At 46.8% G+C, this 22750-nt stretch overlaps 2 protein-coding genes across 2 annotated transcripts; one reads left to right on the plus strand and one right to left on the minus strand.

Moving 5' to 3' along the window:
• Nucleotides 1-13252: 13252 nt before the first annotated feature.
• Nucleotides 13253-13906, plus strand: FSUBG_13727 (Ctr copper transporter; the record flags this gene model as incomplete). Its single annotated transcript, XM_036678649.1, has 2 exons — nucleotides 13253-13731; nucleotides 13798-13906. 2 exons carry the CDS (start codon nucleotides 13253-13255, stop codon nucleotides 13904-13906), a joined length of 588 nt encoding a protein of 195 aa, XP_036530807.1.
• Nucleotides 13907-17774: 3868 nt separating this feature from the next.
• FSUBG_13728 (MADS box) lies at nucleotides 17775-18782 on the minus strand (the record flags this gene model as incomplete). Its single annotated transcript, XM_036678650.1, has 3 exons — nucleotides 17775-18059; nucleotides 18131-18265; nucleotides 18534-18782. The coding sequence occupies 3 exons, from the start codon at nucleotides 18780-18782 to the stop codon at nucleotides 17775-17777; spliced, it is 669 nt and encodes a 222-aa protein (XP_036530808.1).
• Between the last annotated feature and the right edge of the window lie 3968 nt (nucleotides 18783-22750).

Below are 22750 nucleotides of genomic sequence, written 5' to 3' on the forward strand. Positions count from 1 at the left end.
AGTTTATTATAAAATTACTTATTAAACCTTTATAATAACTACTATAATTTCTTTTTTATTATAGCTAGCTTACTAAGGTTAATAATATTCCTTAAACTTAAAAAATAAGAAAAATATACCTTTTTTTATTTCTAATTAATTTAGTAGCCTTATAAAGTAGCCTTACTATAAGTAGGTTTTTTATATTACTATATTTATTATTAAAGCTATTATTATAGGCCTTATAGGCCTTATTAAAGGTATTATTAGTTATTTATAAAGGCTAACTATAGGTCTTAGGCTATTACTTTAAGGGTTAGTCTTATAGCCTTATAGGCCTTAGGTTAAAAAAATAGATATTTATTACTTTATTTATATAAATATCTATATAGTAAAAAATATATATAAATTAGGTTAGTAGTTATAGTAACCTAACCTTATAAGGCTTATAGTAAGAAGGTATATTATATAACTACTAACCGGATTAAAAATCCCTTATCTATTATATTCCTTACTAAAAGTTAACCCTTTTAGGAATAGCCTTACTTTATAACAGATTAACTGTAATAGATAAATCGATTGGATCAGGGCCTGAAGTTGTCTTTTTTGGTCATAGCGAAGCTGAAGCTCGCCTATCTCCTGCAATTCGGCGACTACCAGCAAATGGGTCCGCGTTAGACACCAAAACAACCAGTTCACGGAGACGAGCCGGCGTGGGAATGGTCATTTGCGAGTCGAGACTCCAGTTGCCAGAGCCTAGAACTTGACCTCTATGTTAGGGCGCGATGGTTGCAACACCAGCGCCCAATAGTCACGGAATGCAGAATTCGTCTCATCCATTTAGGGGCTGGATTTTCGGGTAGTCCTTCGTTTGGGATGGACTTTCACATACTCCTAGTTTTACCTCATCCTCCAAAAAAGAATGGTTCTCATAAGAGATCGAGACAACCTGCCTGGCCTGGACTAAGCCAGGCGATTGGCGGCTGGAAGCAACCGGTTCTAGCGTTATATCGAAGAACCTGTTGTCTAGCAACTTCCAGTCTTGGAACGCGAATACTAATTCAGCAAGCAGCTCATCTTTCAAGGGATGCTTGCAATCTTTTCTGTCTTCAAGAGAATTGGACATTCATTGATGAACAAGCCTCAACAGCCACGTCCCATATCTCCCCTGCCAAGATTTCCATGTGTTGGCCGCGCTCTAGCCTGAGAGACCCTGCTTCAACGGTATCGCTGATGCGAAATACATTCGTCGTCATGATACATACATCAGAGACATTCAGACGTTGTATGTAGTCTAGAGGGAAGCATTTACATACTCCAAATCATCGGACTTTAGTAAGATTCCTAGATCAAGACCTATGTTCCAGGCTAATTATTCCATGAACGACAGTGCTGTACCATTACCCTTGACTTTATTGTTCAGCATCTTGTATAATACTTAATAATGCATATCCACGGAGTATGGCAATGACAATACCAATCACTAATATCTCTGTACCGCTGAGCGCCTTGTCTCCGTGCACATTCGGAACCCCAGGGTCCCCTGCTGCACTCCCGCATCTACGGTTCAAGATGCAGTGCAGATCAATATTGGGCTTTTCTTTTTTTTTAATGATGTGGATCCTGTGAGAGTGGTCCGCGAGCCTCAATGAGGATGTTCGAGTTTTGATAACGGGACTTGCATTGATTGTTTTCAGTAATCATTTATACGACCAGCAGTACATATATCTCTCGGTGGTGAGATGCATGGCACAGCGATAATTCTATCCAATGAACCTTTAGTTGTGATACCTGACGCTTTTCATGTACTACGTACTGTAGGATTGCTCCGATACCCCTGTCAATTACTCTGCACTGTGACCTATTAGTAACGCCCTTGAGTCCTTGACTGTCTGTGCCTCGTACGGACCATAGACCCCTTGAGCATTCCCCAGGTTTAATTGTTTGATACAGCAGTATAGAATTGATGGGACTTTGGGCATAGTCTATTACAGGTAAGCGGAAGAGTAAGCGGCGATCTTTAATATAACGAAGAAATGGCTCTGTCCGGATCCCTTTTGCTCCTTTTACTCCTTCTATAGGTAGCGAAGTCTCCTTCATCTGCTGAAATCAGCTGGAAGGAAGCCGTGCTGTTTTCCTTTTTCCCTCCCAGAGCTAACGTTCTTCAGACGCACTAACCATTAAAAAAGGTTCAGTTTCTCCCACCGGATCGAAACCCCATGTCCCCTGTCCCGAGTCTTCCTAGACCCCTGCTCGCTGATGCACACCCCTTCCCCTGACACTGGTACAAGGGCCCCCTCGTCAAACGACCGGGGAGAATGCTTAGCTCTCGCGACCATCATGGATCCTGGCTGCAACACCTTGTCCCCTCACTCAACTCTACCCTTCCGCCGCCATCAACGGATAGGCTCAGCCATGCTAACCAAGCTCCTGGGAACGCAGCAAGAAAAGAGGCGCTCAACTCCCGCCGGCCAAAGACGCAAGTCATCAGTCGTAAAGTTTGGCAAACAGTAGCTCTTCCCCAACCTGCTCCCCTTTTGGGCCCCGGGCTTTCGACGCTGCCATCCCTACCTCTGATCTGTCTGCACGATCAAGCCCTTCGGGTAAGGCGGCCAAGCCATCTTCACGTCCTGGTCAGTAGGTGAACCACCTGGCTGGAATGTATGGGTTGGAATGTTAAATTTGTAATTGACGTAGGCTCTGTGAGCTTGTTTGAATAGTTCATGTATCAGAACGGCCTATGGAGTACTATGGATGCAGGACAGGATTATATCATATGTGACGGATTGTAAAAGGGAGCATCAACAGATCAGAACCATAAGTGAGTGTTGTGTTTGTGCGTGTTATTTCCGCATCGAGAGCATTCATTCGTCAAAGGCTATCTCTGTACATATGCAACAAAAAATAAAGTCCATCAATGTTGCTAGAGTTTGACTATCAACCGGGGAGCGTCATCTCACTTTGAACGCCGAGTGCCCAGGTCTGTCTGGGTGGTCTGGGTTTTTGTCGAGGGGATCTTCATAATCGACGATCATAGCCCGATACGTATAAGAGCTTGCTTGTGTAACAACACCAACCCACTTTCTCATAAGAAATAACAATAGCTCGGGCCTAGCGACCGATCGGTTGCACGAAAGCCCGCTGCATGTTTCTGAATTATACCCTTAGAATGAAGACGTGTTCTCCTGGGTCAAACATTGATCTGGACAGCTTGCTTCGGACAATTCTGTATGCTTTGGGATGCTACACTTGCTGACTTGACGCTAGAAGTCTTGGCTGAGATCGACATGGCATTTTGCAGGAAATAAGGATGTCTACCAAATATGAGACTAAATTTAATGAAGACTAGCTGCAGTCTCCCCTCACTTCTGCCCTCATACCGATGCGACTCTATATCATTGCTTTTGCGGCCGACCGATGGAACAGCGTGGACAGTTTCTCAAGATCTGTGGTGGGCTGGTCTAAGACCTATCCGTAGCTGCTGGGACTACGGATACAGGCCCCGGAAATGCTAGTGAGCTGTCTCAGACATCGATCGATACTAATAAGGTGTCCGTAGATTAGGGCCAACGTGCAAGCATCGAGAAGGAAACCTTGTCGGGTAAATATCTGCAGCATTACTAGCTTAGGAAATGGGCATCGTGGTTTCTCAACGTGTCTTGCAATATGTCCATCGGCGGTCTAAGTATCCTGAGAATCAGAGGGCTTACCCAACTTCCCCTCGAGATATCGCACAACGAACGAACGGGTTAACAAACTGACCAACTCCGGGGCCAATCGTACCGACTCTCAGACAACAAGAGCAGCAAGCAAGACGGTTACGATAAACAACAAAGCTTTCACCAAACAAAGAGCACAGGCATGGTACAAGACCAGTCGTGATTATCCACTCTTTCCGGGGCTTCATTTAGTGTAAGACGCAAGAAGCAAGACGACCATTCACGCTTTGATCCCTTGAGAAGATAGCATATTTCCGGACATTTATCGAGTGTTCATTATGGATGCTTGGAACGCAAATCCCTTTTGATTCTATCTTCTTTCAGAAAATATCGTCGAGCAGCTTGATAAGGGATGAGCGTTGATCAGTTCTCATAATACAATGCTTCGCATGCCTCATCGCTTGATACGTACACAGTCGATGAGCACCTATCGATGCCAAGAAACTCTTTCAGCTTTGTCTTTCTTTATTCACTTCCCCTGTATACCAGTATTCTGAGGTGCTGTGTGCTGGATCGGGGCTGTTCAACACGAACGTACAGGCCGATGACAACATTAATCAATACTGAATGGCATAGTGGTGAGTTAACTAGAACCTGGTCCAGACTCAGCTGAGTGCTTGGACCATTGAGGAACAAGGAGAATGGTCGACAGTCCTGGCTAAGCCTGCTTACAGCTGTGATCAGGGTTGGTCTTCTGGGAACACCCTAAGGATGTCATGAATGAGTATTGCCAATATCAGAGGGTGTGCCATAAGCGTGCATTGCTTTCCTGGCCATGTTCCACATATCACACCGCATCCCTTTGTAATAGTATGTACACAACAGGGAAAGGTAGAATTAGAAACCTATCAAGCGTAAATGGAAATATGCTGCTTCCCATGGTCAAGTCTTCAACCATTATTGTGATTGGGACAAAACAGTGTGAATGCTGAAAGCATAATGGAATGTGCACCTGTATAACTCATTGTATCTCAAAACTTGCCTGTTGTCTTGACAATCGTCAATCTGCCAGCCTAAAGTACGGATACCTGGAGTAACAGTGTAAACCGAAGTGAGAAGAAATTATGATTAGAGTGCCCACGACGAAACCGCTGCTCGTTGCCGCGGTACGTATCTGTGTGGTAATGTAATCGGACTCAATCACATGGTTGTATTCGTCTAACATCACTTGATGTAGATAAGGTGGAGAGGTTGGGGTCTTGACGTTAATCTGCTTTTTGACTAGTTTATGCGGGAGATGAGGCTCTAGGGTGTTGGGTTTTCGCTCTGTTCGCGAATAGTAAGGAGACATGAAACTAGGCTGCCCCATCGCGGAATGCGAAGGGAATTCCCGATTCACGCACTACGTATGTACAAACTGAACTGATGAACCAGGAGATGAAGGTGCGGCCTATCACCAAAATCTATCTACGTAATGCATGAGAATTGCGTGATCGGCCAAGATACAGTGTATCGGTGGAAACGCAGACACAGTTTTAACAAAGTTGAGTCACAGGACGTATGAAGAACCTCGATCAGGTACATGCGTGATTGCGAATAACCTACCTTAGTACCTTACCTACCTGTAGATACCTTAGTAGTGGCAGTAGGTAGTGGAGATACGGGTGCGATTACCATGCAGAGATGCCGTAGGCTTTTCGAATGGTCCAATCTATTAGCCTGGCTTATTCACGACTTCATCAACAAGCACGTTCTCGCATCCACGGCACATTGCCCGGTCACGGTGGTCCGCATTCATTTTCCTGCGGTTCTTGGCACGGTTTGCAACCTGCTCAGTCACGTTATCCAAAGAGCAACATCGGGCAAATAGATCGCTTATGGCCCATAACAAGTCCTTGCTCTTGGTTTTGGCTTGGGTATTAGGGTTAGGCTTTGTAGAGAGTCCCACTGCAGGAAAGCTTCTTTGCAATGGCGAGACAGTCTGCCTGGCACTATGGAGGATAAGGCATCGCGTGCCCCAGTTAGGATCATCTGCAAGATAGCTGATGCCACACTAACTAACTAAGTAGGTAGGTAGGTTCCCAGATACAAGGTGTGCGGGGTAGAGTAGCCCAAGTCGAGATTGATGAGCTGATCTCGAGATACGCATTATTGTTTGCTTGGGCATTCGGTCATGATGAATCAAGTCGCAGGGAACTACAATCATTGCGGCGTTATGGTTGCTTAAAGATTGTCAGGCGGGGGGCAGGTTATTAACCACTCGGTGAAATACCGTTACAGGCTGTGGAGACAAATTCGACTGCTTAACCCTGATGAAGCACTTCTACGCGCATCTCGGGCGTATCCCATAATTAAGCCGTGCTTAGATACATGACTCCATCAGTTCTGTCATTACAGGCGACTCTTGATACATCTTCAACATGGTACGGAGTACATGCCCAGATGTTTACACAAAGATGCGATGACTAAGGCATGGTCGCTGCCAAGACGTCTCCGGACGATGCCCCTTGTCAAAGAGGCTGCGGAATCCTGCCGCCACAGTCGAAGCCAAAACCACTCCACTTGCAAGAACCCCTTTCTGAGGCGTGCGGGGATACGACGCCGTGACACAGTTGGCAACGGCTACCTAACTAGGTACTCTCTAAGCTAAGTACCTAGGCGAGGAGTTTAGCTTGGTGCATTGTATGTACAGTACGGTACGGAGTAGAGCCGAAGAGAATCGATAGCTTTGGTTCGAACATTGCCCATCAACAATAGGAAGCTTGTTAATAGCTAGCAATCTCGCGTGAGAAACACTTCTGCATCATGGTCAATATCATTATTGTAAGGGCCTTGGTTCTCTCGACTTTGCATTCAATCGTAAGACAAATGCTAACGGAAGATGCCATTTCATAGCCGCGACCAGGTTGCCTTGGAGTATGACCAGTTGGACTAGACGGACCACCAGTAAAACACAACCTACCCAAGAAATTATTCCTGTTTTTTAGACGCCGGTAACAAAGGCACGATGGTTCAGCATGGGCCCCTCCATGAAGGCATAGTAATTCATTGCATCGTGACAGACACTGCTTGTCAATATCCGTCCGTGCCGTGGAAGCGAACTTGGTGCAATGTGCCAGAGGATAATCGTCGACAGCCAGGGGCACCCCAAACATCTACATACAGACAAGAGTCAAGACAGACTACACCAAGCCATCCGTGTGCCAAATTAACCTGGTGGGCTGCAACTTGATGGTGTCCACCGCTGGTGGAACCCTGCAACGCTATGCTAGCCTTACACCTCTATCTGTTTGTTTGTTTGTATGTCTGTATGTACGCACTATGTATGCATTTTGCAGCGGCGATAAGGCTAGCTTAAACGTCACGCCAATGCTCCTAAGCTCCGTTCGTTAGCAGTCTAGCCTGAGCATTGACGAGGCGGGAATCGTGCCATAAGGCGGAGCAATTGAAGATCGAGACCAGTCGAACATGGTCATCTCGGCGGTCTATCAGGGCTGAATTCCTCGCTCATCCCGGTAGTACGGGACGTGATGGGCCCCATTCCTCCTCGTCGCACACCTAGGTGCAGAGGCCTTCGTTACACCATACCCGAGGTTACTGTAGATTTGATTTCTAGCAGAAGACTCAAAATCGCCGACTTGTTACGTATCACAATCACCTCCCGCGGTCGGTGGGTCAAACCACCATCAGCCCAATACTCTGGCCCACGCTATGCTACCTGCGTCTGGGGACACGCGAAAGATAGTTACCGAGCCGAGACAAGCCAGTTTGGCCCTGGTGATCGCGACTCGCGATAACCAGGATACGCGACAAGCGAAGCTCAGACGACAGGAGTGGTAACTACGATGACTATCTCAATCATGGCAGTTCAGTCCAATCCTATGTGACCATATGGTCATCATCCTGGTCTATGCAAGGCTTCAAGCAGAAGGGGCTGTACTGGACATACCTAGCTGAGCTGAGCTGACCAGTCTTTTAAAAGACGTCGTGTAGCTGTGACACAGCCAGGAGGGTAGTAATAAACATGTTCGGATATTGACACCGTCCGCAACGCCGGAGCCTCGAGAACTACGCGAATTATTTCCATCTGTAACGTAACTTTATTACTATAATGCGCTCGTGTCTCTTTGAAAGGGACAGGCCTCCATCGGTGACATGCGCTATTGTTGGTCGTCCTGCCGGCAACTGACGTGGACATGGAAGAACCGTTCGGCACGTGTGATCTACATCTTGGCTGCTCAGCCCTCAAAGAAATTCGTTAGTGTCTGAGAGAGTTGCCATTATCTTGCTAATCTCCGTTCACAGACGGCGAGATAGCCTGCAAGAGGGGCAATCATCATCAGGGGCAGAACTTCGATCTTCCCCAATGGCTTATTACCTACCATATACGTCAGATTCTAAACGGGTCCGCAGTCGTGTTCTAACGTAGGTAATCTGGTTACAACGGCGGAGCAATCTCTTCCAACACCAAGCAACCGCAAATGGCACAGATCTGCATAGAGAATGAATCCCTGCGCAGATCGTTCCTGGTGGCGTTTCGTCTCCAAGCCCTTCCCTTAGGCTAAGTTACCCAAAACTCTTTAGTCGTTTATCAAGACGTCGGAGTGGCTTTCATATGATATCAAATTGCCAAAGACTCAACCTGCTTCTGTCAAAAACCTACCGGAGGTGAGCACGACCTTTCGGCGGAGTTCGGAAGTGTTGCAAGACATCAATTTGGCAAGGAGACACCAGATGAATATGATAACCAATGCACACCCCTCGTCAGGGGCGGCCGCTCATGATTGGTTATCCAGGTTTTACTCCCTGTCGAGACATCCCTATTTGCAGATTTGCTTTCTTTCTTTTTCGCGGCACCGGTAAACGAAAGCAGTCTGGCACATTGCAGTCGGCGCTGGAGCCGCGCCTTGCGAAGTCCAATGTGTGCTGTGCTGTACGAGCTGACATCCAACTTTCGGGGACCACATGCAGCCATCCCATACACCACTGAAATATCCAATTCATTTAAACTTAGCACAATACTTATAAAATTGGATCTGTATGCTAGTTCACATCTCCGTAAAGCGTGGGGGAGTTGCATTTCGAGATGTTTAGCTAATTCGTATCAATCCCTAGCGAGAACACGAATTTGTAAAAAAAAAACTCCTTCTTGATTTCACAGCCTGCGATAGCGATGCCTACTGCCGTGAAACGTTCAGCTCGTAATGGCGACCTGCCTCTGTCCCGAGCGCCTACGGAGTGTGTGACTGTGAGAATGGTTGGAGGACGAGGTCAGCATAACTATTCGATAATACTCCTTGGCGCTTACTTGGTCGATCCAAACTTACCGAGTCCAATAATCACAGGGTTTATTATGCAGGTTGACTTGTTTGTCCATAAGCCTTCTGGTCGCTCCCGGTCATCGCTGCTGAGGAGAGCACCCACCACTTCCGGTCCCGGTTCTGATGTCGTAGATGGCGGCTGAACCCGTTCAAGATGATTGTCTCTTCAGGCCAGAGTGTATATCATTCGAACGATCATTTCATCTTGGTTAGATCGGTACACAAGAACCGTTCCAAATTATTGGTGCAAGGCACTCAGGAAGACTTGGTCAACTTGCGTGATGCCAGGCAAAGAACGGCTTCAGGTAAAGCCAGCACGCTGCCTTTCTTATTCAACAGCCGACAAGATTTATGACAAACGACAATCGCTGGTTCAGGACGTGGGTATGGGCATTCGCTTGCTTGGCCTTGCTTGTCAAAGGCACATCTCAACGAGATTGTGCGGAGCTGTGATCCAACAGGAATATTCCGTGTGTGGGACACTTACTATCATGCTTATGAGTATATCCTTGCTATCATTCATTCAAGCGTGATGCCTTGAGAGCATTGTTAAACGGCTTCGCCGAGATATTATAGAATTGTGCGAGAAGCCCAAAGACAGATCCGGTCTCGGATCTCGACTGGCATGTTGATTAACCCAATACACGCGGATCTGTTAAAGCAAGGCTGTAATGTCTAATCAAACATGTCTTTGACTACTTTTCTATTTTCATTCAATACTTGCTGTGATAGCTCCCTCATACGATGTATGCCTAAGTGCCTTGGGTATGAGCCCAGCTCTGTGAGAAACTTTGAACGACGGCACAATGGCTGTCCTTGGCTGAGTGCTTGGAAACCAAGCGTAACACGTTAAAAGGTCGTGCGCTCATCAATAAGCTTACAAATGGCATAATGGCTCCCCTATCTCTTCATAGTACCAGTCGGGAGTGGTAACCTACCTGTTGTCTCCCCATACGCCTCATGTGGGCCAGTGAAATGTATCCACGAACAAGACAGACCATTTCAATCGCAATATGGCCAAATATAAGAGAAATCCCGGCGGTTACCCACTGTTTTCATGAAAGTGAGATCTCGAATTCACTGTCTGGATAATGCATATAATGCTCCGGAGCCACGTGGACTCTCAAGTTTTAAGGCTTGACCTTGACACACGCTTCGATAACGCCATCAAATACATTGAATTTCACTGCCCTACGGTGGTGACCTATGGCCTGCTTGTTGTCAGGCACGTTATGGCGACAAAGCAACGCAATCCTTGCCGTAAAGTTTGACAGGGCAAAGGGAAGGGTCGTTTATCCATTCGTAGATTAATAATAATTCGCGAGCAGAAGGAATTCCGTGGGTATCTTTCTCTACAAAAGAACCTCGACCAGCCTCTCGATTTCTTTCCAAATCCTGAGAAGTCCTACCAGATAACCGAGACAGTTGTACTCTAGAATTGTCTAATTCTGCATATCAAGGATTTCCATCTGGCACCTTTGGAAGCTCCCTTTCGCTATCATGATTTCTTAGAAAAACAGATACAGGTAATTCAAGCTCCCGAAGTATTCAATAGATTTTGACTTCTCATGTGGAATGATAACTGAGTATCACTGTGTCCTGACAGAACCTGCGCCTATCGTAGCTCTCAACATGTTTTTCCTGATACGATAGTAATGGCACGTGAAGAAACGTACAGATTGATCAAAGTTTTACACTTCATAGAAAAAACATCATTTGAGGTTTTGCGACCGAGCTATGTGTGAGAGGATCGCAGCCGAAGTTGAGGGAAGTTGGTTACGGTGATCGTTCAAGGCATTCTCGAGATCAAACCTTTATTGTTACTTACCATTTCAGTCAAAGAAGATTACTAATATTCATGCGCAGTAGTTCTATACTACAACACTCAGAAAATAACGAGATCTCAGGAGGTTTGCTTCGGTAACTTTGCCCTCTTTTGCTTCAGGGTAAGCTGGCTATGGAAAGCATCTGTTAGTGTGAGTTTGGTGGAAGTGATTCATATACGCACGAACTTTGAAGTAAAGTCAAAGAACGGTGGATTAATAACGAGATAATGAGAATTAGTCTGTGTTTACAATCGTGTAAGGGTGCATAGAAATAAAGGTCGTTAGTAACTGAGTCCTCTGAGTCAACGTGTTTCTTCCACCTAGGTGACCACTGATTCCGTCTGTCATTTTTAATGACTTCTGAGTTGGAGAGGACTCAAACTACCTTTGCATGGATCAATATTAGTCACATCATCTGAAAAGATATCTCATTGTCTTTGCAACGCTATGAGGGGACTGCAGAGGTATACAGAAGACTGTTACAGCACAGGCGAATGTGCGTAGTCAATGAAACAGTTGTCTAGCCCTGACCTCCAGCTTTACCAGCCGAAATGTATATCATAAACTCCACTGCTACCATATTTAACATATTGACTAAAGATCAGTATCGTATTTCTGGTAGAGGGTCAGAAGCTGGCGAATTTCACCAGAGAGGTGATCGCGATATGGATACCATGAGCAACGGGGTCCATCATTGTTATGCCCTGGGAATTATTCCCGAGGCTGGGCGACTTCTATATACTGGCACCTGTTTCCTTATGGTAGTTCATATCCAGTATGTGTTAAGACCCAGCTAAAAGCTCGGGGAGCCCCTTGCTATAGCCAGGTCTTCCTATGGTATGTAACTGACTAACAGTATGTGACTGTCGAGCACTCTTACCTCATAAAGCCATGCAGACAAGCCTGGCGGTTGTGTAGCAACTACGGACATGGAGAGATGTGAGAATGTCGAGGGGATATAAAAAGAATGCCCCAAACTTAAGTAAGTTTAAATACCACAGAACTTATGAACTGCCCTTAGACAGTAAAGGTCGTCGAAAACGATGTTGTCAGGAAGCGAGACGATGAATTCCCTGCAATGGAGGCATCTTCCAAGAAGCCTCTTTCGTAGAGATCTCGCGTACATGATCACCTACTTGCATTACCGGAATTTGCAGCATTCAGTCGTGTCTATCCTTGTTTATCATACCGCGAAGTGATGAGTTACTAGTGGTATCCATCCTGTAGCTACTTACGTGAATAGCGATATTTTGAGATCATGGAGAATAGAAGTTATTGCGCTCTCTCAGAGAATTTAGCGATACTTTTAGCATGCATTCGCCCTTGGATAGGCCTGGTAGTATGTACAGAGGCTCTGATAGATCGTCATTCAGGTCTGTGATGCAGCGTATACACCTATAATAGGGTGCTATTGGAATACTGACTCGATAAATGATCGGTAAAGAGCTAATATCATCGAGCGCGAAGTCACTGCCTGATCATGAAGCACAACAGCCTCGAGTCAAGCAAAGAGTAAACCCCGGATTTAGGAATGTGAGTGATTGAGCGTGTATCCTTGTATAAGAGCAATGCTATCATAGAAGTATCACCATGAACTAGTACCTCGGAAAATATCCTACGGGAAAGAAAGACAATGGCACATAAGTTCGAACTTGATACTAAGCTGTTACAATCGGACTTTCTTTTGAATCATTCGGCATAACCAACATCCTCCGGGACAGTATGAGTCCGAATCGAGGCTGTTTCAGGTTGCTTTGTCGTGGAAATCTAAGATGGCAGCATTAGGAATCGGCACTGCAGCAGCACATGTATTGCCTAGTAGCAAGAATATCGCTTATGTTCTGACTTTAAGAAGTCACTAGACTTGTTTATCACCCGCTAAAGAGTAATTACATATCATGAATATTAAATCTCCGGTCAAAGGATGATTCAACAAATTGAGAACTTCAAATTGACTTGTAGTTGACACTGGTGTTGTTCGATTCGACGGGAACTCTCAAGCGGGGCAGTCAGCGAGCGGTACATTCGCCAAGTACAGGTACATCCGTTGATGTGTCGGTTAATGCACCCTGGTACACATAAATGAGTTTATTTGAGCAAGAAAGTATAACATCGTCCCTTCGCCCTCAAAAAGCAGTCCTTGAACATGTAATTTGACAGATTAGTGGCAGCTGGCTTCCCCGGATCGTTTCAGTGATTATCTGTCTCTTGATCAATACGCCTCCCGTGGCCCGACTCTCTTCCTCTTTCACAGACCATTTCTTCATTCTTTCACCACACTCAACACGATATACTGGAAATTCTGCGAATTTATCAGCCTTGTGCTTTATTCTCTATCGATACAACATCCAGAAATCGCTTACTAGACCCAGAGCCGTCGTGCATCACAAAGCATCGATCTATCCACAATCCGCAAGCAGCAGGGCTGTTCGCGAACCGTCTTTCTGCTACTACGACTACTATCAACATGAACTTTCCAAGGCACGACATGCCAGGCATGGATATGGGCGACGACTCATCCGGCTCCTCGTCGTCCTCGCACGGGTCAAGCATGATGACCATGGTCTTCCAAACCGAAACTCGCACGCCACTCTACGCCAACTCGTGGACACCAAATAATGCAGGTTCCTATGCAGGAACATGTATTTTCCTGGCCGTGCTTGCTATTATTGCGCGGGCCCTTGTCGCATTCAAAGCTGTCCAGGAAGCTCGCTGGCTTGATCGTGAAGCTGCACGCCGTTACGTGGCTGTCAATGGCAAGATCCCCTTGTCGGAGCAGATAGCTTCTAGCCCCGACGCGCGCCGCATGACCCTTTCGGAGAATGGTCTTGAAGAAACCGTCGTCGTTGTGGAAAGGAAACGAGCAGCGATGAGACCGTGGAGGTTCAGTGTTGACCCGGTTCGGGCATGTCTTGATACCATGATTGTCGGAATCGGATATCTCCTGTATGTCATGCGCATGGCCCCGAGAGCTTGATTATGACTGTACTATATGCTAATCGTGCCTTACAGCATGTTGGCCGTTATGACGATGAATGTCGGCTACTTCCTCTCCGTCCTGGCTGGTGTCTTTGTTGGCAGCCTAGCCGTCGGTCGATACATACCAACAGTTGAGCATTAGAGACATAATCAGAGCTTTGGTAGCAAATGATATTGGATAAGGCCGGGGCACCACAAGGTGGTAATTCTCGCAATGGAATGGGCGGCGTTCAGCTTTTCGATCAAAACCAGCATGACACGAGCACGCGACCAAGTTTATATGACAGCATTTAATAAAGGTCACCGGGTGTTCCCGTCTCTCGTTTCTATTGATGTTCTTCTCTATGCTTTGAGTTGCCTGTGTTAGTGCTTCATTTATCGTTTGTGTGAAAAGTCGCATGTCACTTTTGTACCGGTACGTCAGCGGGGTTTAAAAGCCGAAAACCTTCTCAAATCTGCTCACCGTCAACAAACACGACCATGACAAAGCGGTACTAGCGGTACTGGAAGTACATGCGACAGAAACACCCGAACATAGCCTCCGGGGCGCAAGAAAACTTGTAACACAAGGTAAATCAAGGTGCCAAAAATATACACTCCGAAGTCTACTAAACCTACACCAAGTTTACCTAAGACTTTTTATCACCTAGGATAGAGGTTCTGAGTTTTGTTACCTCTCTGTGCATACATACCTACCTTATTCATAGGAAGAGAAGACTCTCGTACGTACACCGGAGTTTCACGAGGGACACAACATTACGATTGATGTCCTAGTGGTCCGAGAAATGCAAATGGGCATGTCATACGCAACCTCAGGAACTGCGCGACTTGCAGTATCGCTGGCCGTCCAGATTTACCGAGAGGCAAGCATCTTAATTGCCCCCCCCCGCCCGGGGAGCAATCAAATGTCAGGCCATGGGGGAAGCTGCTAAATAAATTTATTAAAGAGAGTCAAGAAATCCCTGAGTCTAGATTGACTTGCCTTATACTTTTTGCCTCCCCGAGATGCCAAAGATGCAGAAGAACTTTAACGCAGCTAAGTTGTCAAGGTCAGACGTGGATCCGTCCTCATTATTACTATGTACGCTGTCCAGAGACGAGACATGAAGTTGTTGCTCAAAGATACAACGGCCAAAGGACTCCTATCTGGCTTGGGTAGGGTGAGGGCCGTCGACGGATCACTCTCCAATTTCGAGGCTGTCATCATTGTGGCTATCGCTCGGACGGGCTGGCGAGGATTTAAGGATTTATTGACGATCCCCGTCGAGTAGCCGACTGTGCTGGATTCCCTATGATCCTCCAAGGCAGAGAAGGATATTGTCAAGAGAACTCTCATTTCGGCAACGCTCCAGCCTCACAAGGCGCTTGTTGAGGTGTATGATGGCTCACAACGAAGCTTGTTGCCTGACAGGAGGAGGCAAGAAAGCGGATCTCTTTTCTAAGTGATAGAAAGGTTTTAGGTAGGTTTACTATATCTCAGTATCTTGGTATATTTTAGTAAGCTATTAGGCCAGTTTATCTTGCCATGCTGATTTAAAGTCAAGAGTTTTCTTGCTCTTGGAGGCTCCAACCACGGCTAACTACTCATCACCAGGGGCTTCACTACCTCTATCGTCGTCTTGCTAAGCGCTAGAATGTAGAAACCTTACAGCTCGTTTATACTTGTTCTTATCTCACTCTTGATACTGGCAGGAGGCTTTCGTGCCGCGTGCTCCTGGCCACCGATGGCAACTTGCCTCACGCGGAGTCCCGAAGAGTGAGGATAAGCAAAGGCATTGCAGCTAACTTCATTGTCTGCAACAATCTGACCTTCTGCATATAGTAAAATGGCTTTTGCTTCGGATCATGGGCAATAGCGCGTTGCATGCGTTTCGTTGCAAGTTTGGGGTGAGAGTTGGTAATGTTGCCCCTCGATACCGCTGTCTATAGACAATACTTACATAAGTATACTCAGATCATATTCTCTTACGGTGACACCCGAGTCTGGATGTATGTATCGACCTGGAACTATCTTATATTGCCTCCAAACATATCCAGACAAGGTCATCGTTTCAAGGACCGTATATGGTATGATATGCAGATTATGTTTCTCAGGGAACTGGCTACTTAAGGAATAGAAGTCAGCAATATATACTAAATGGCATGCAGTTGTATTGTATTTCTATGTTCTGTAATACACTGTGGTCCTCGTTCCGTCACTTTCCACTCTTATCTACAGCCTGATGTAAAAGCTTGAGCTCCCCTGGCTTCAAACATTGACAATACCCGGCCTATCAATGATTGAAGAACACTGGTATTTTGTCGAGTCCGTGTAGGAAGTGGCCTAGCTATCATGTTTGCGAAGTGTGAGTGTTTATACAGCTGTATCAAGGCTGGCTGTAGCTAGCATGCGTGGGAATGCAAGGTTACGTTGATCTTTCTAACGTTGGACTGCCTGTACACCTCCCACCCGTTACCGAAATTATATTATCCGAGCAAACTATACCATGACTATACATTACAGTGAAGTGCCGATGGATGTAGGGTCACAGACTTCCTGTAGAGTTATTCGGCTCCGTGACAGGGGAACAGAAAGCTCACTGACCACAAGAAATGCCAGCAACCTCAGCGCGGGCCCGTCTTAACACAGTACTGATCTGCTGTCTGCCTCAAGACCTCATTCCCAACTTTCACTCGCTTACACCTCCAACTCTGACTTGTTCTATCGACTCATCCCAACTAAGCCAAGATGATCCTTCATCCCCACCCTCACCACCAAAGTGGAAAAGGCCGACCCCAAACCGCTTCTGTCGTAGGTACTCTTTTCCTTCATGCAACGTCATTTCATCTTGTCAATCCACGCGCACACGGTGACAGAAGAAAAGAAATTATAACAAAAATAGTAAAGTTGCCCCTCCCCATGGACGCAGCCGCACACGATCTTACCGGCTAGAGAACCTCCCAATCATATGCCACCAACCCTCCTAATGCGGTAAGAGATCCATTACAATAACATTTACACCCAACAAGCTTGAACCTTCCTCAACCCTTTCAAGGTTCAGACCAAGAACCTAGAGTTAAGCAAAAAAGAACGATTCGCCGAATTTGAAGTTAGGTTTCTTTTACCTTCCGTAGAATCGAATCTGCACCAGAAAAGGTGAAGCATATTTCGACAAGCCGTACTTGAAAATCTGGGGTAGAGTAGCTTTTCAACGGCGGAATGTCCATGTTGGGAAAGTCCGATTTGACTTATACATTGGGTCAAACTCCAATAACCTATTTGCAACATCTCGCCTGAGCGCAGACATGTTGGTCTCACTCGTTCAATACATGTTTACATTCGACATTCAATGCGAAAAGAGGAACAATATGGTAAGCCCGCGTTGAAAGCATCCTTCCTTCGTCTCTTTTGGCCCATGATAGTCAAATCTGCATGAAGTACCCATTCCGTAAACATTCGTGCCTTCATCCCATCCATTCCCTACCATCCCAAACACTCTGATGTAATTCACAAGCCAAACGCGCCTCTTCGTGCTCTTCAATGACAACACCTCTTCACTCCAACATGCTTCCACCGCACGCAAATGTCCTACGATGTCAAGGCGCCAGCTTCCACGGAGCCTTTGATCACAAGGAACCATGGCAGTACTGCTCACCATGGGGGTTCTCCCAACATTGGCCGCAAACTGTTGGTCTCGAAAACGACACGTGTAGTTATTCGTGGTCGCGAGGGCGGGATTCACAGCCCGTAAACCCACTGCTCCCAGATGCGATTATTATATTTCCACCCCAAGGCTCGTCAGACGTCGCTGTGGCCTGAAAGCCTTGATGTAATTTCAAGAAATTAAAAAAACAAAAATCAAAGAGAAATGCAGGTGGCAAATCAACACCAACCAACGCCTTTTCACCGGGACCTCACAAGACAGCTCTGGTGTCAAGGAGGGGCGTGCAAGGTCGAGAGGCGGCGTCTCGAGAAAGCATTGAGCGCCGGGTATCATTGACCGAAGACCGATCTTTGGAGTCGGACGTCATTATGACTGGTGATGGCTGTTAGCAGGCATACCTGGTTGAGGAGGTATGCCAGAGCCATAAGCCTGATTCCGTTGTACGTAGCTCTGATAAGCCAGAGCCTGCTGAGGATCCATGGGCATGTTAGGCATGTAGTTATTAGACATGTGAGGGTTTTGAGGCATGCCAGGTCGATTGCCCTGAGGAGGGAGGTGCTGGTTAGGTGGTTCTTCTGGAGACTCGACTTGGTCGCCGCCATCGACGCCATTCTCATTGCCTGGAGTGGGCTCAGGAGCATTGAGACAAGCCTGGTCATGATCAGTCCATAGTCTATAAAGGGACATATTCTGCCATGTCAGGCAAACAAATAGTTACTTACCTGGATCAAATTCTTGCCCTCAGACTTGGTAACGAGGGGCTGCAGCTTGGGTGTGGTGAAGGTGTAAACGAGACCGGTTTCTGAAACTACGAGAAGTAGAACCTGGGTGCCTGTGAGGACGGAGAGTTCGTAGGCCTGATGAATGAATGTAAATTAGCTTTCCGTGCAACAGGTTAATTTTTTGCGCCAGGTTTTGGCGTAGAAGAGCAAACGCGGGACCTTGTTTTGACGCGACGGGGATCTTAACAGCAACCAAGATGCGTCAAAGAGATCAATGGATGCTGAATTTTGGTGTAGTGGAAACATCGAGGTTTGCGCGTCCAAATTGCACGCGCTTTCAACCTTGAGGTCAAGCATCATGACTGCTATGTGTTGTTGGGATCGTAGAGAGGTTGAACCATACCTTCTTCATGATTCCAGCCTTGCGCTTGGAGAACGTAATGTGTCGGCGAGATTTGTCGCTGATGAACTTGATCTCAATCTTGCGACGCTCGCGACTGCCCTTCTCGTCGTCATCGTCGTCGTCGTCGCCAGCTGAAGGACGCTGGCGCTTGATGCCGCGAGACTCAGTGGCGTTGCCATTGCCAACGTTCTGTGAGTCGTCGAGCTCAGTGGGAGAGGTCTGGTCGTGCTGGTCTGTGATGTCGGCCATGGTGTCTGCGAGTCGATATTCGTCTCAAATTGGTTTGGATTCGATTATCTCAAAAGAGGAAGAGCTCTTGTTTGTATTACCACGAACGAACCGCGACAGGAAGAACAAAAAAAGGTGGTGGAGATACTGCTTTGAGCGTGGTGCCGATGGATCTATACTGTATCTGGAGTGGGAGCGGAGAGAAATGGAGGGAGCTGCGGTGCTCTGCGTTTAATTGTCGCAGAAACCTGGTTGGGCACGCTCTTGCTTGTTTGCTGCTTCGAGTCTGGTCTGGGTGTGTCTGGGTTTGCGTCGGGGGGGCCTTTCCTTTTTCTGGGTGCGGACTGTGAGAGCGTGGGTGGCGCGGACGGGAAAGAGGCGAGGCCAGGCGAGGCAAGAGCAAGTGCGCGTGTTGGAAAGCCCAGTGCAAGAGTGCAGGGGATGAAGGAGAGATGGCAGGGTTGAACTATTGCTCTAAGCAGACAAGACGAGGGAATTTACCTTAAGCAAAAGAGACATTGGTTCTTATTGGTAGAGATAATTGCGGCCGCTGAGCACCACAGGTGCTTGACGAGACGCTTGACCGGAAGCGGAGATGACAGGGTGTGGGTCGGATTGTAGAGACAAGAGTCCAGCCAACCTAAGGCCTCACAACTGCCAGGGTTCAGGCCGATGGGCGGATGGGGGAGGGAGCATTGAGCATGGAGCGGGGGAACAACCTAAGAGCAAATGGGTCTTTTTCTCCCACTGTGCGCGTTGGCCCTGTGCGGGTAAGGGATAAATTAGATAAAACAGCAGGGTATTTCGGGTCTTCTACTAAGTATCCGATGAATAGATTGCGCCTGTCTAGGTAGGTAACCGGGGTGAGGCTTGCTGTGCTTTGCTAATTTACGAGGGGCATCCGGTATGCGACGTGCTAAGGTACCTAGCTACAGTAGAGTAGTAGCAAGCTTTTTGGCTACTGCAGCGGGACGGGCTCGCAGTCTCCATCCACGAGTGGAATGAGCACAAGATGAGCGAGGGTGGAAAGGATGCGAGGTCAAGCTTTGACCAACCACAGTCTTCGAATTAGCCTGTCTGTTGCTGAGTTAGGGAGTCAGCGATTCAAGCCGTCTGGTGGGTTGCTACGTGCAGCGCGCCATTGCTGGTGCGACTGGGATTGCATGAGTGGACTGTGGCACGCGTGTGGTGGGTATTCGTGACAGGATGTGTGAGAATCAATATGACGGGATAGGCCTTGAGCTTTTACACATGCTACAGAGCTGGTGTGTAAGAACGGATGCAATTGTGGATTTTGAGTAATTGAGAAGGGCTTGAATGATCGGAATGAAGTTGGAGTGAAAGAGTGAACGAATTCATCTGGACTGCGCAGGCGTTGAATTCGAACTCATAGATGTTCCCCGAATTGGAAATTACAGATGCGTCAATGTTGATCGCTGTAGTATCGTTCACCAAGCTTTATTGTTTCTGCAAACGATTACATGCATTTGCCCTATTTGGTTTATGGATAATTGGTTCATGACAGCCTATCGTATCTGTCCGATCAACAACGTCATCAAGATCCGACAATTGAAACGAGGATAGTGATGTTGTAGCCGTCCTGCACACGGACTATCCTGTGGACAATGAAAGATCGTCACACCTTGCCAGAAACCCTTACTGATGCGGTTGTCTTCGTCAATCGATGCATTCATCACTGATCGAATGGAGCCGTTTGCAAATCGCTGTTATCAACAGGGTTCTTCTGTTTCGATCTTCTCGCGGAGTTAAATTCACCCAAATCTCAACGTTCAAATTCGTCGTCTTGACCAAATTCACACCGGCCAACCTCCGTCTCAGGCAGAAGAGCCTTCATCAATGGCAACAAAAGACAGGGTGGGACGTCAGTGATGACGGACGGCGTGTCCTGTACCTGACGGTGCCTTGTTTCGGCTTCTCGATCGTTGCTTGATGTCTCCTCGTGAAGACTACGGAGAGGGTATGAAAGCGATCGCCGTTACAGGTTTGTGTGCAAGGCGTTATCGGCTTCCCTTTCTGGATTGCCATTTCGATGCTCAGTCACTTCGTAGAGCATGATATTCAAACCGCCCTTATTAACTAAAAGTGACAGACAGAGTTTGGCTGAATGTGGATGCAGTGGTCTACGACTCGGCCCATCAGGCAAAGCTCCACTGGGATCCCGCTCCGCCCGGTCATCTTCCAAGCGAGTGACACAGTGCTGCCCTACCCTACCGCAAGTTGGCACCTCTTACTACATGCTTCCAGTATGTAGTTCTGTACCTACCTGTCAAAGGCCCTCAGTCCTATCCTGGATATCGTGAGCCGTTGAATCAGTGGGCCTCTCTGCGCCGCACGCATGCTGCCGCGTGACGAACCATAGCGTGGCTGCAACTGTAGAAGGGCTTTCACATCTCCAACATCAGTACTCCGTTTCAAGATCAGTGCAGTATGTTTCATTGAACCTGAATTTTTTACACAAAGACCTTGACCAACATAATCTTCAGGCTTTAGTGACTACGCGAAAGAAATAAAAACAAAAAACAACAAACAGCTACGGATAGAGCAAAGTCTGATTGCTTACCCGAGCTCCAGCCTCCCTTTTACAATCAAATCTCGACTAGCGCAGATCTGTCGCACAGTGTCTCCATCTCAACATCCTGGGGATCAAACTGAACACGAAAGGCTCAAATTGTCGGTCTTCGATGGATACATGGTGCTACTCCCCTGTCGCGCGTGCATCTGTATCTGGGCCTCGACCTGTCGCATCATCCACTTTAGCAAGTGGGGCCAACTGGTGCTTGGTCAATGATGAATCGATGAGTGAGAACGAAGAAAGTGTTCTTTGTATTGGCTAATTGGGTATCCAGGAGCTTATTGCTGTAGTTAGATGTCCAGGGAACTGTCATCAAACGCAAGTTGATCTTCTCGGTATCGCTGACCAGAGTCTCAACCCAAGCTGACACATTTGTTTGACATCTCACCGGAGACCACTTTGCAATTCAACGTATTAAATGAAAATGGGTTTACGGAGTACATATATCGACTTTTCCGTACTCCGTAGTCGCTGATTAATTGCAGAGATGGAAATCGTAGGATAGGCGGGCCTAATTCCTCGGCTCTGGCTCCCATGGCTACCAGGGATGGATGGTCAAACTGATCTAGACCTGCAAATATGCCGCAACGGTGTATAGACCTGATTGGCGGGAGCTCGCTCAAACTTGTGCTTCATCGATTTCCAACTGAAAGACAAACTCACAAGTATGAACATCCATGTTGGATCTGATGTATGTAATGTATTGAGGCAGTAATGGTACCACACAGGCTGACGGGCTCGAGAACAAACACCGTCCCCGTCGTCTCGTTGTCTCGAACAGCATTAGATCTTGTGGAGCGTTTGTGTCAACCAAATTGATAGCTGGTTCACTGATCATCACCACTACTTGAAGCGGGGAACACAACAAGTACAGAGTACACGGGGATGCAATGAAGCTAAAGGACCTCTGTTTTAGATGACACAAAGACTTGAGTAAATTCAGCATAATTTGGTTGGTCTTAGAATAGATATTTTTGACACCCTAGCTTAGCATCAGAGGTTTTCTTACTCCCTAGGCGTATAGCGCGATCCCGGGGATTGGTGGACAAAACCTCGGCTCCGTGGGAGGGTGGCGGGGAGCGGCTTCATAGTTTGTTTGTTCCGCGATAAGGGGTGATTTAAGTGCGGAACAAAGTCCTATTGACATGATGAGATGCCGTAAAGTCACTTGCACCAAGTCGCGGCAAGTTTGGGCGCGACCGAAAGTTAGGCTCGGTGGTTTGAGGCCGTATCGTGAGGAATGAATATTGATAACAGTACGGAGGTTCAGTTCAAAAGTCTTTACCAACGCTAAAATTGCACTAAGTCATGGTTGTAAATTTTTTAGTATTACTATTTTAATTACTAGCTAAACTTAATACATATACCCCTTTTTATATATATCTTATATATTTTT

The sequence above is a fragment of the Fusarium subglutinans genome (genome assembly GCF_013396075.1).
Source record: "Fusarium subglutinans strain NRRL 66333 chromosome Unknown NRRL66333_c0000387, whole genome shotgun sequence".
NCBI classification, from domain to species: domain Eukaryota; kingdom Fungi; phylum Ascomycota; class Sordariomycetes; order Hypocreales; family Nectriaceae; genus Fusarium; species Fusarium subglutinans.